General features: G+C 35.5%; 1 protein-coding gene across 1 annotated transcript in view; it reads right to left on the bottom strand.

Annotated features, from left to right (window-relative positions):
* Nucleotides 1-14,157, bottom strand: part of ITGA8 (integrin subunit alpha 8) — a 147,126-nt gene that overhangs the window by 55,792 nt on the left and 77,177 nt on the right. Inside the window, exons 16-20 of the mRNA XM_083376432.1 lie at nt 9,072-9,127; nt 5,911-6,065; nt 3,515-3,652; nt 2,993-3,060; nt 2,392-2,539 (exon numbers count right to left, since the gene is read on the bottom strand). Coding sequence (XP_083232558.1) covers nt 2,392-2,539; nt 2,993-3,060; nt 3,515-3,652; nt 5,911-6,065; nt 9,072-9,127 — 565 coding nt within the window. The remainder of the gene's footprint in view (nt 1-2,391; nt 2,540-2,992; nt 3,061-3,514; nt 3,653-5,910; nt 6,066-9,071; nt 9,128-14,157) is intronic.

Genomic DNA, 14,157 nt, shown 5'->3' with positions numbered 1-14,157 from the left:
TATCCTGTTGGAAAAATGAATGGTCTTCAGATAGCAAGATTGCTGCTGATTTCAAACAGTTGTACAGAAGTCTAAGAATTCATTCATGAATGATAAAATTGACATTCAAAAAAGAACAAACTAGGTATAAATGAAACAGGGAAAGATCACTGGTATTATTTTCACTATATATCAAGTATACTAGGTTGGAAAATGACATTTATAAAGCTATTTTGCCCTAATATTCTGATAGGAGAATTGGAATTCAGGATAACAATAGTACTTGGACTTATATACTACTTCACAGTGGTTTACAGAGTGGTTTACTGCTTAAAGTGGTTTACAGAGTCAGCAATACAATATACAGTATTTTTGCTGAACTCAATATAATATATTTTTGCTGATCTCAGTTGTTTAAATTTTTGTAGTAATATTTGTTAGAAAGCATACTGACATAAAACAACATAAAATTAAAAACAAAATAATCCTATAAAATGTAAAAGGCAAAATTGCTGTAATCTTTAAAATGACACATGTATGAAGCTATAAGACTCAATGAGAAATTTATTCAGCTTTTGTTTACAGTAGTGGAAATTTGCTTTAGTAATTTTCTGAAGCTAGGTAAGAATTATACATTAATATACAAACATAATGTGTATTATAGGAGAAAATGCTTGCAAAAATATGTGATAAGAGAAAGTACATGTAAAAATATTTGTATTAGGATAAAAAGGCTTAAAATGTACACTTGTTTTTATCTTAGCCAAATATAGGACATGGTTTGAAGAGATTAAAGTTGGAAATGTGGCCCATGCCTGTACATAAATAGCACAACTCAAATTTAATACACATGAACTCACAATTTTGAGGTACAGCTCTAGTGCTAAATGTATTGCAAATGACTAGTACTATAACATCTAGACAATGGCTGAATAGTCAGGGCTACACATGATTTATGTTTAGCTTAAGTACTGAAAACAATCCAAAATAGCTTAGTATGTTGAAGATTTTTCTTTCCCTAGTATAAATACAGTGCTAACTTTTTGTGTATTATCTTTGATCTTTGGATCAGCTATCTATCTGAATGAACATAATGAAGCAGGAGATGGTCAGCAGGAGAAGCATAGAAAGTTGTAAGACATTAGAAATTACATAAAAATAAAACATGTCTTTTATCTTTTTTTCTTTAACACAATTCACTGGAGAAACAACACTTAAAAATGTATACAAAATGCTTTTAAAAATCATAATGTGATTGGAATGACTGCTATGCATTTACTAAGCAAAGTATCTTTTTCAATCTGATGGCTTCCAGATGTATTTATTATCGTTCCCATCATTTACAAATGTTACAGCCAATAGGATAAGCTAATTATTCCAGATGAGGCAAAAAACTGCTAGATATTTAAAAAGGTATCTGTGTACCTGTACTAAAATACTATGATAAATGCTCCAGTTGTAACTAAACTAAGGTATGATCTAACACTGTAGCTCATAATTAGGCCCTCTGGAACAATAAAATAATATTTTCATAAAGTTATTTTCAACACAATAACAGAAAAAATCATTTTTAGAAAGGAAATTATCTGGGCACAACCTGTTTTCCTTTTTGGAGCATCATACTTTAAATTATTCAGAATAAAGTTCATGATGTATCAACTTTCAATTGTTTGCAGTCAGATAAAATGAAATATTAGTCTTACCCTGTGGTGCATGCATGAACTGTTGGTGCATCTAAAGAATAGGATCTCATCTTATTTTCAAAAGAAGATCTCTTCTTTATACTTTTTAAGTAAAATGTATTACCTCCAGATCAGTTCATTGCTATACTTGCTACACTTGCTCTAAACGAAGCTATTGAGACATTTTCCTAACCCATCTTCCCATAACTGCGACTATCTGATAACGATTTTGCTGAAATATATATTATTTATTTCAAAATCTGGACCACATTTTAGGAATGTGTGAACCTTTAGTTCAGTTCAAAAATCAAATTCTGAAGTAATTTATTTGAATCATGTTTTCAAACCTAGTCTCTGAACTGAACTTCCAAAATAATTTTATACACTAAAACATGTGTGTTTGAATTAATAAGAAGATCTGTTACATTGTTTTTTTCAGCTGGACTGAATTTTCAAACTGGATTGATGATTGGAATCAATCATGCAAGTCAAATTGCAAATCTGAATCAACTAATTATTAAAATTAAATTCTACTATATACTGAATGAATTGATATACTTCAGTTTATTTATTTATTATATATACTTACTGCCCATCAAGTTTAGAGTTGTTAGGTTTCTCCTCACCCACCCCATCCCTCCCCACCTCCAAATGCTATACTTTTGTGCAGATTTTGGTTACAAAGTCTCCAGTGGAGACAAAAATAATTGGTATTTCTGCTGGCCATTACCTTGTTATTCCGCTCAACACCTGTGTAGTCTGCTTCTGGAGGTATTGTTATATGCAGCTCGGCTTCATAGGCACCTTCTCCTTCATTTCTTGAATTGATTGTAAGCATGAGATAGTTTTCTTCCCCAATTACAATCTGATTCCTATCTCTACAAAAAAGTGTTACAATCCAATCCATTATTGTGAGAATAAGATATATATTATAAGGCTAGAACTGCAGTTAATGTGTTCCTGTAAGCATTCCTGTGACAAATTCTGAGTGAAAGCAAATACTATATAAACGGCTTGGCTCTAATGAAGCAAAATGTTTGCTTTTTTTGCTTAAATAAACAAAGTTTCAAGAAGCAAAATATACAGAAGAGATTTGGATTTTATAACTGTAAGAAACCTTTGATGCTGTACATTTGACAAATTGCAAAAAGTAAACTAAAGAATAAAGTTAGCTCTCAACATGCAGCACTTAAAATTGATTTCTAATTGCATGCATGCCCTTTCCAATTACTCTACTATTGTACTGTATACAGTACTCTCCCTCTACACATTTTTAATGAACACCTTTATTCCATTAAGTACAATACATATGTTTACTTGTTTCAACTTACGGCATAACGGAAAGTTTCAAGTCAGGAATGCACACGTTGTCTTCTCCACAATCCACAAGAATGTATGCCTAAATTGTCCAAAACATGCATTGCTCATGTTAGGGCTCTTTGGCAGGAATTCCAGCCATTTCCTTTCTTTTGATAGCCATTATAAATATCTTCCCTCAAGATTTTGATCCTTCCAAACTCTGATCTTTATACAACAAGCCACACTCAGTTACTTATATATATAAAGCCATGTTATGTTCTGCTTACTGGGTGTGTATACATATTTTTCCCATTCTGAGGCAAGGCAAATGATCTCACATCTTGTTATTGTTAGTTAGAATGAGAACTCTACAAGAATGAGAACTCTTTGAAAATGCAGTTGGAGGAGGGTAACAAATTTAAGGTTAGTGTGGTTCAATTAACTCACCACAATGAACTAATTTGGCTCAAGCTGCTAAGGGAATGCTGAAACTGCTAAATAGGCCATCTTATAGAAAAGACTTCCTAATGTGATAGAATTTGCAGGACACATACCTGTTCCTCCATTCTGTTTTCTTGATAATAGTTCAATATTGGGCTCACAGCTAATCCATCAGAAAATGTGGATCCATCCAGTTTATAGCTCAAGCTAATATTGATTGGAGACAATTTATCTCTAAATTCAGTTTCATCCTATAGGAATTAAATTATGGGAATCTAAATGTTGACCTATACCAATCATCATTCTTTATGAGTGTACAAAAGAAATATCTGATCTTTATTTCAATAATAAAATAATTAATATTCCAATCCTATGACTATTTAGATGTTAGGATGACTGCTTCCATTGGAATGCACTTTTCATCACAAATAAATATGCATAGGCTCAGAGACTAAGACATTTAAAAAGAGAAAGAATAAATTATTAATTTATGTTAAAGCTTCTGTGACACTTTGCCTCCATGTACATAAGAAATGGCTGCCTAAATTTATTTCAAAAGTGATACAATAGTAAAAATATTGGACTGGAGAGATCCAGATTCAAATCCATGCTACATTATGAACCTCATTAGATAGTTTCAGATCAACCATTATCTCTCAGACGAACCTAACTTGTGGGATTCTGTGGAAAAAATGAGGGAGGGAGGGAGGGAGGGAGGGAGGAAGGAAGGGAGGGAGGAAGGAAGGAAGGAAGGAAGGAAGGAAGGAAGGCCTTCCAGATAGTTCTCGATTGGTGAAGTAGATAGGGAACTGAGACCGAGCCCATTTCAGAACAAAACAAAACTTTCAACTATTCTGTTAAACATACAAACATTAAATGCACTTCAGCAAAGAACTCTAGAGATTCCACCAATCTAAAAGGCCCAACTGATTCTATATTTTCTATAACAAGTATATTTGTTTCTGTGCCTTTCTGAAAATTTAATTGAAAAATAGTCCTCCACATAAGCAACACCACAGAAACAGAATTAATTCAGCTACTGAAATTGAATATATCTGATGTTCTTGCAACATCTGCAAACACTATTTATACATTTGGGTAATGTATATGTGAGTGTTATTACTGTATTTGCATATATTTTATCTCAATTGGCACTAATATACTATAGTCTATTGCATCAAATCTGATGTCGAATATACTCTCTATATTTTGTGAATTTTAGATGTGTTTAAGTATTTTATATTAGCACATGAAAGTCATTTCAATATCTGACATTTCTCAATTAACATTTCACGATTCATATAGAAAGAATTTACTATTTAACAGTTCTGATAGCTGTTCTAATGTATCGTAATATCAAGATACTAACTTTAGAGAGACAATTTTTGCACTGAAATTTGCTGTGATATTTCATTATGTGACTGCCTTGTCACAGAGTTTTGGGGAGGTATACTAGAGTCTACACTGATATTAAATATTTTTTTTATTTTTTTATTTTTATTAAATTTTTATACCGCCCTTCTCCCGAAGGACTCAGGGCGGTGTACAGGGAAATAAATATCAGAATATAAATACAAAAGTTAAAAGAAGTTAAAAGAATTAAATAATCATGCCCAATATAATACAATGATTAAAACTATGTTAAAATTAGATCCAACCCCAAACCCATCAAACCAGGCCAGATTGTTCAAATAAATAAGTTTTTAAATTGCGCCGGAAGGAGCGAAGGTCGGGGGCCATCCGCAGCTCAACCGGCAAGCAGTTCCATAGGTCTGGCGCGCCCACAGAGAATGCCCTCCCCCTGGGGGCCACCAATCGACATTCTCTGATCGGGGGCACCCTGAGGAGGACCACTCTGTGGGAGCGCACTGGACGGAGGGAGGTTGATGCCGACAGCAGGTGCTGCCGTAGGTAATCCAGACCCATGCCATGTAGGGCTTTATAGGTCATTACCAGCACCTTGAATAGGGTTGTATTATAGGGTTGTATTATATTTCATCACTGACAACTGTGAAGTGGTTGTGCATTTTCATGTGGTTTGCATTGTAAAAAATGTGATGGGCAATAGAAATAAGACAATATTGAGAAAAAAATTAAAAACCCAAAAACAATTTCTTTGATTTTCATCAAAATGTTGAACACTTAATAAAGGAGAAAATAATCTTTAATTTGAATGATTTAGATAGATTCAAATTTTTCTTAATGCTATATGTACAGTCCAAATAAGGTAAATGGGATCAATAATACAGCTAATGTGCAACTCATTATTTTATCCCCTTCATTTGTTGTGTTTCAGTAAAGTATGGTTATCTTTCAACTATTATAAGTTTGAAGGAGAAAACTATTATTATTCTAAAGCCATATAATTAAAATACATCAGATTTACAAAACCAATTACATAATTTTAATTTATTTTACCTGTCATTGTATACTCATTCATATTCAAACTAATTCCAGAATAACTATCCTGAAAGTATTATTTTCTTGACCAGCAAAGAACAAAACTTACTCTAAGATAAATCACAAAGTCCTTGCAAGTGAGCCAATTCTGTGTAGTTATCATGAAGGAGAAGACATGCTGTGACTGATGATAATCAAGGAAGAGAGTCCTCTTAACAGCTCCTTTGGTTTTTAGTGAATCTAACTGTAGTTCAGCTTTCAGAACTAAAGAACATTAGGAAACAAAATGTTGTAAAAGGCAAATACTGTCCTTCACATTCTGCTTTGATTTAAGAGAAAGCTGCTTTCTGTAGCTTCTATACAATCAGTGAATCAACTGTGTTTTTCTATAAGTAGGATATCCAGGTATTTCTTATGATATTATAAGGCAGAAAAAAAGGATTATTATGAATTCTTCACTGCCTTTTAACTATAAATTCACCACATCAAAACAAAAATGCAGAATATTTCTACAATACTCTCCCAAGTAAAATGGTTCTAAATTTTTCATTTTTGACAGAGCCAATGTTTTCACAGCAGAACTAATACCAGTTATTTATTCCCACAGAAATAGATGTTATTATCTCTACTTAATAATAGACATTATTATTATTATTATTATTATTATTATTATTATTATTATTTGATAATAATGTCTATTTCATGGCATTATTTGAATGGCTAAATTCTATGCTGGGATAAATGCTGAATTAAATGGCAATAGCTGTCCTCATCCCACAGAGGCTCTGAGAAAATGAAGACAAAATTCAGGCCAACTGGGAAAATAAGAGAATTGCTGCAGTTGCCTTCATCCAGCACTTCTTTTGAGACTGAGAAATTAATGAAATGCCAAATTCAGAAAGTGCCACTACTCTTCCTCTCATAGCCACCTATTCTCTTGTACTGTCTGGCTATGGCCCTACATTAAATCTTCTATAATCTAGACCAAGATATTTCAACCTGTATTCCGTGGAATCCTAGATTCTGTGAGAACTTGACGGAATTAAGAGAAAGATTTTAAAAAGTAAAAGTTCACTTGAATCCAGCCAATTTTCTATCACTATTGCTTTATTTTTGAAACAAGAGTTCAAGTGTTTTTCTTTTTCTTTTTTGTAATTAAAAGGTTGTGTAGCCTGAAAAAGTTTGAAAATCCTTATGGAGAAGAATCTAGAGCAGTGTTTCTAAACCTGAGCATCATTAAGATATGTGGGCTTCAACTTGCAGCTGGCAAGCTAGAGTTGAAGTGCACACATCTTAAAGTTGCTGGGGATTCTTGTCCTTAAAGATTTCACAATTTTCTCTTTTGGCTCAAAACTTTCATCATTATCTGAGAAATACTCAGTGTTGAATAAAAATTAGTCACTCTCCTCGCAGTTCTCTTGCTGGTCTGAGGATACAGCCCTGTCTTAATTTCAGAGTCATCACTTCTCCTGTCTGATAGCGAAGTGAAAATATATGGCTACAGATACAGCTTGGTCATCTTGAAAATTCACAATCAACACTAGCAGGAATGGTACCATTGAAGCACCAAGCCCTGCCAATCTTTTTGAGTCCTTTGCTGAGTAGTATATATTACATCCATGTCCAGCTGTACTAGGAAAAGCAGCAATCCGAAGATCACCTAAACATGAGGGAAGATTATTTAAAATGGAATATGAACCACTTACTACTAAATAAATACTGGCTCTTAATTCATAATCATGTTTCATGGGGTTAGATTTTGTCTCATTACCTGGTTTCTTATATCACAGCCACTGCAAAATATACACTTATTTTTTGTTTACTAATTTAGGATAGATGGCAGAACAGTTTACAAACAAAAAAGTAAAAACAACAAACAAAACCAACTTATCAAGACAATCAAAAAATTCAAACTAAGAGCTAATAATGAGGACTCTGTCTGATGATCACCTACAAAACCTCAACCTCATATTAACTAGGCAACCCAATATTTTGCAATATTTTGTATTGACTGCCACTTGGTTAAAAGATGCAATTCAATATTCTCATCACCTCAAAATCTTATATGGTTTGGGATGTGGGTCAGTCCACTCAAGTGTGCTGAAAAGTGTGCTTGTTGAGATTCCCATTCTTTGTCAGGTATGTCCAGAAGAGAGTTGAAGGCCAGTATTCTCTGCAGAGGTTTCCCTCCTGTGATATACCCTCATCAAAATGTTAGATATACATTCCCTTCTAATAGTTGGGAAACTATTAAAATATAGTTTTCTATTGTGCATTTGAAGACTGATATAGAACTACTGTAGACAAAATGTCTGACTATGAAATGAATTTTTTATTGAAGAATGCTACATGGTGCTATAATTATAATATACTATAGTAATTGTTTCTTATGTTTATGGTTTGATGTATTTAATACTTTTCTTTGATTGTTGCATTATTCTGTTTTTATATGTTGCTCTTTATAGTAAAATATTTAATGGACCCATTATGACATTTAAAAAGCAAGAATAAAATCTAATACAATGAAGATTGCTGAAGTGGAAATTTTTAGCTTCTCATCTTAAATAATTGCAGTGAATATATCAGCTGCCTCCTCCTTGACTGTTTATTCTACTGTTAAGGACAAGAGATAAGTCTTTTCTTTTAAAATCCTTTATTTTCTTAAGGGCATTTCAAATAAGAACTCTGAAGATTTTAATAATTGAGAAGAAACAAATGAAATAAGGTTTCAAGGATAAGAGGTTTATCATTCACTTCATTTTTGTTCTTCAAATTAAAGGTCAAAGTAGTTATGATGTTAATTGCATGTAATTATCAAAGTGACACCTTTTCTTAACATGGCAGTAGCAACTTATGGAAGCAAATTTTTATAAGAATTGTGTCAGAATCCTCCTGCCACCTGTTAGTCTTCTAGAATTGTTGTTTCCATATGTGTTGAGTTATAATTCCCACAATCTAGAACTTGTATAACCTTTAATTACATATATTGGAGAATTATGGAATTTGAACATCTGGAGGATTCTGGGCTGAGGATGGTTGACTTAAAGCTTTTATCAGCAGCAGCAAAAAGTATGCTTGTTATTTGCATTCCTGGCATTAGCACCTAGTTTTAAGAATGTTAACATTTGGCTATAAGAATGTTAAAGTGTGCAGACCATAAAGAGATCCTTAACTTTTAAAATATCCCTCAATGTTCTCATGCAAAATTTCAAACTCCCCCCAAATCCCACAACCTTCAGTGCTAACATGCAAATATTAAAAAAGACTTACCTATTTTATCTGAAAAACCTGGACTTTGAAAATCTGCACAAACTGTTACAGTAAAACTGTAAAGGAAAGGGGAAAACACTCTTATTAACATCTGTTTTCTTTTCTCTTCTCCTTTATAAAACCTGCCAGGCTCAAGGTTGAGTCAGCCTTCCATCCTTCCGAGGTAGGTAAAATGAGGACCCAGATTGTTGGGGGCAATAAGCTGACTTTGTAATGCCGCTTGGGGGGGGCACGAAAGCCCTAATAAGCAGGCATATACATAGAATGAAGGCTATTGCTAAGCACATTGATTGTGCTTAGATTGTAAGCCGCCCTGAGTCTTCGGAGAAGGGCGGGATATAAATGGGATTAAAAAAAATAAAAAAAAAATAAAACATCCTGCTCAAATAGTATCTTCCATCTCTACTGCTTAACTAAAAAAAACCTAATTCTGATTTTTTTCTAAATTATCTTCCTAGACAATATCATTAAATAATTATGCTTTTTAAAAAAAGGGATCTCTATCTCTTAAATACCAAGACCTATGCCCAGTCATCTAACAAAATCAAAATAATCAAAAAATGTAGAAATTTGACATGATTTCTCACAATTTTTATTTAAATAACATTTATACGAGCACAAATCACTGATGGATTTAACAAATCTATTTTACATATCCTAACTAAATGGCAGCTCATCCTTTTTAGAGATATTATCCCTTACCATTAGGTCAATTATTTTTTTAAAAAAGATGCATATTGTGATTGGTTTGCTGTTTAATTGGTCTGTTGTAAACTTGGTTTAGCTTCCAGGGATGATTACACTGAGGCATTAAATATTTTACATATCCCATTTATCTGGCTATTGCCTAGTCATTGTTACAAATTAAATCATAATCACATAAATCAAAAAGCATTTCAGTTATATGACTTTCTCATGTATATAAATTTATAATAATAATATATTCTCAAAGGGCTTTAAGATATAACCACATATAGGTGGTTAAATCATTATAGACCCCACCACCACTACTACAGATGTATGTGTTATGTTTTGGGCTTGTGGTACCACACCACGTGTGTTGCTGGAGAACTAACGGCTCTCCAGCATCCCAGACAGGCCGTCTCTGGTCCTACAATTGGTCAGCCCCAGGCGGCAAGTGTGGGTTCAATCCTATTCAATCCTGATCACAAATCTCTTTTGGGGTTGTTCACAACAGACAAACAAACTCCCCACATACTATCTCCAAGAATGCTGAGATGGTCTATATTTTTGTCTGCATACAATTTTAAGTTAATTCATAAACCAGGGAAGGAAATGGGCCATGCAGATGGCCTCAGCAGACTACCACTGCCACTAATGGATCCTGATCCCGCTCCTGCTGCTAAAATATTGTCCATTCAGGACTTACCTGAGTTTCCCCTCCACGCAGGGGATATTGCTGCTGAAACTGCCACAGATAAAATTCTGAGCAGAGTGTTGTCATGGGTATACATGGGTTGGTTGGAAAAAAGTCAAGGCTCTGAATTTCAAAGTTATTTTGTCAGGAGACATGAGTTGTCTGCACACAAGGGCTGCATTTTATGGGGCAACAGAGTCATAATTCCCACTTCATTGAGGGACAGAGTCTTACACTCTTTACATGAAGGCCATCCAGGCATTGTAAGAATGAAAGCCTTAGCTAGAAGCTACCTTTGGTGGCCTGGCCTGGATAAGGCTGTAGAGGATCAAGTTCATGGTTGCTATACATGCCAGCAATCTAGGCCTGAAATGCCTCAGGCCCCAGTTCACAGGTGGGAAGAAACGCATACCCCCTGGTCCAGGGTTCACATTGTCTACGCTGGGCCTTTTCAAGGACAGCTTTTCCTGATAGTAGTGGATAGCCACTCAAAATGGCTGGAAGTAGTTCCAGTCCCTAATATGACTATTGCTAGGACCATCCAGGTGCTGAGAAAACTCTTTGCAACACATGGGGTGCCTGACATTTTAGTTTCTGATAATGGGGCTCAATTCACTGCTGCTGAGTTTCAGGCTTTTCTTAGAGCTAACCTCATCAGACATGCAACGACTGCACCATTTCATCCCTCTTCGCATGGACAAGCCAAACGCATGGTGAGGACTACAATGGAGGCACTCAAGCGTATTATCACAGGTGACTGACATCACAGATTGGCAGATTTTTTGCTCTGCCAGCATTCTACGCCCTGCACTGCTACAGGTAAAAGTCCTGCTGAGTTACATTGGGGAAGGTGTTTAATTACTAAACTGGACATGTTTCATCCAGACAGAGTGGCATCAGAAGCCTCTAGACCAAAACACCCGAGGGGGCCGCAAATGGATGATTGGGTTTGGGCCAGAAACTATGGGCCAGGTCAAGTAACCAAGGCATCCGGACCCGTATCTTACGAAGTGGGGTTGGAGGGAGGGCGACTGGTCAGAAGACACATCGACCAACTCAGAAAGAGGTTTCCAGAATGGTCACTGAGGACTATGGCATAAGTCCCTCCCGAGGTCCTCAAACTGGTAGCCAAGCCAGCCCACACCAGAACCACCAGGGTTTTCCCTTCTCAGCAGAAGTTGATTCCGAGGAAGAACAGTAAGCTTGGAAGTGCAACATGGAACCCCTGACCAGGCGAGCCAGCCTAATCTCAGGAACCGCTGTGCCTACTCTGCAGAACAGACTGACTCTGGGGTGGGCCAACCTGGTGAGGCCAGTCAGAGAGTTTCAATCCCCCTGGACAATGGAGCACAAGGGGACATGGGTCTACCCAGCCCACGGGTTAAGCTGGTAGACCACAAAGTGAGGGGAACTCCAAGGCGTTCCTCCAGGCCACAGAAACCTCCGGCATATCTCACAGACTATATTGTAAAATAAAGTTATGTATAGTGTTGTGAAAATTATACCACTATCTACAGAAATTGGGGCATTTTGAAACTGCCTGTACTGCTTGTAAGCATGTTCATTGAGACGTTGTTTAATCTCATTGTAGTCCTTACTGCATTGGCAAGCTGTTTAGCCATTGTTTATTCTTATTGTAGTCCCTAGTACAATGGCACGTCTGTAAAGGTCGCTTAAAGCCATTCTAGCCACCTTGAATTTATAAGCATTATTATTTATTATTTTGTATTTTTTGTTATTATGTTATTATGGTTGTTGGAAGTGATTCATAAGTCTTGACTGTTGTCAAGCTTATTAAGGGGATTATAGCCTGATCTTAGGAGGGAGGGGTGTTATGTATTGGGCTTGTGGTACCACACCAAGTGCATTGCTGGAGAACTAATGGCTCTCCAGCAACCCAGACAGGCCGTCTCCAGTCCTGCAATTGGTCAGCCCCAGGCGGCAAGCGCTGGTTCAATCCTATTGGCTGCTACCATAGGGTTAGGCTATATATTGTGGCTGGGTGCGGCCCAAGCTCAAGTACAGTTCCAGCAAGAATAAAAGAATGAGGTTCTCTGTACTCAGCCTTGTGTCTTCATTCCTGTTCACCAGAGCCCATGACATAATAGTATGAATACATGCATTTTGTACCACAGAACTACAATTTACTGCTAATCAATATTGCAGTAATTTTATTTATATATTTATATATATAAATATATTTAGAAATATATTTATATATTTATATATATATAAATATATTTATTTATTTATATATTTATATATATATATATATTTAGAAACTGTCCTTCTTCATGGAGAAACTCAGGGCAGTGTACAAGATCCATCATGTATGATTTGATCTTGAAGACAGTCTCTGTCAGTATATTCCAAACTGCGTAAATTAGCCAAAATTAGTAAAAATGTTTTTTCTTTGGGTAACATAATAGAAACCCATTATCCAATCACAATATGGACATTCAAATAAAGACTTACTGATAAATGGTGAAAAGAAAAAAATATTCAAAAAAGGAAAAAAATAAACCCAGGAAACTATAGACCAATCAGCCTAACATCAATACCTGGGAAGATACTGGAAAAGATAATAAAAAACAGATCTGCAAACATCTATAAAGAAATAAAGTTATAACTATAAGCCTATATATATTTGTTAAAAGCAAATCATACTTAACCACTTTTATTTCATTCTTTGACAAAGTGATTAAATTAGTAGACCAGCAAAATGGTGTGGACAGTGGTAGGATTCAAATATGTGAACAACCAGTTCTCTGTATGAATGCTGCTTCCGGAAGTACATTCTGTGCCTGGGCAACAAAAAAATTGGGCTACTGGTTCTGCTGAACTGGTGTGAACCGGCTGAGTCCCACCACTGGCTGTGGACATAATATACTTAGACTTCAGCAAGGCATTCTACAAAGTAGACTATAACATACTTCTTGGTAAGCTAGAAAAATGTGGGATAGACAGCATCATCACCAGATGGATTTATAACTGGCTGACAAACTGTACTCAACACCTAATGACATTACTACATGGAGGGAAGTAAGTTCCATCTTAGGCCCAGCAACCTTCAGTATTTTCATACTGTAAATAACTTAGATGAGGAAATAGAAGGGGAACTCATCAAATTTGTGAATGACACTAACAGGAATAGCCAACACCCCAGAAGACAAGCTCAGGATCCAAAAAGATCTTGACAGACTTGAACAATGGGCCTTATCCAACAAAATGAAATTTAATGTGGAGAAAAGCAAGATTATTCACTTAGGCAGGAAAAACCAAGTACAAGTACACATTTGGTGAAACCTGGCTCAAAAACAGTAACTGTGAGAGGGATCTTGAATTCTAGTAGACAATTTCTTAAATATGAGCCAGCAGTGTGTGGCAGCAGCAAAAAAGCTATTCTTGGTTGTATGAACAGAAGCATAGGATCAAAATCATGTGAAATATTAGTACCGCTTTATAAAGCCTTAGTAAGACCACACCTGGAATACTGCATCCAGTTTGGGTCACCATATTTCAAAAAAGATGTTGAGACTTGGGGAAAGGTTCAGAGAAGAGCAACTAGGATGATTAAAGGCCTCGAAACTAAAACATATAAAGAACAGTTGCAGGATTTGAGTATGGCTAGTCTAGAGAAAAGAAGAACTAGGGATGACATGATAGCAGTATTCCAGTATTTGAGGGGCTGCCATAAAGAAGAGGGGG

Source organism: Vipera ursinii, assembly GCF_947247035.1.
Source record: "Vipera ursinii genome assembly, chromosome: Z".
In the NCBI taxonomy this organism is placed as follows: Eukaryota; Metazoa; Chordata; class Lepidosauria; order Squamata; family Viperidae; genus Vipera; species Vipera ursinii.
Note: the sequence above shows the minus strand (reverse complement) of the source record. Positions and strands in the feature narration are given on the sequence as shown.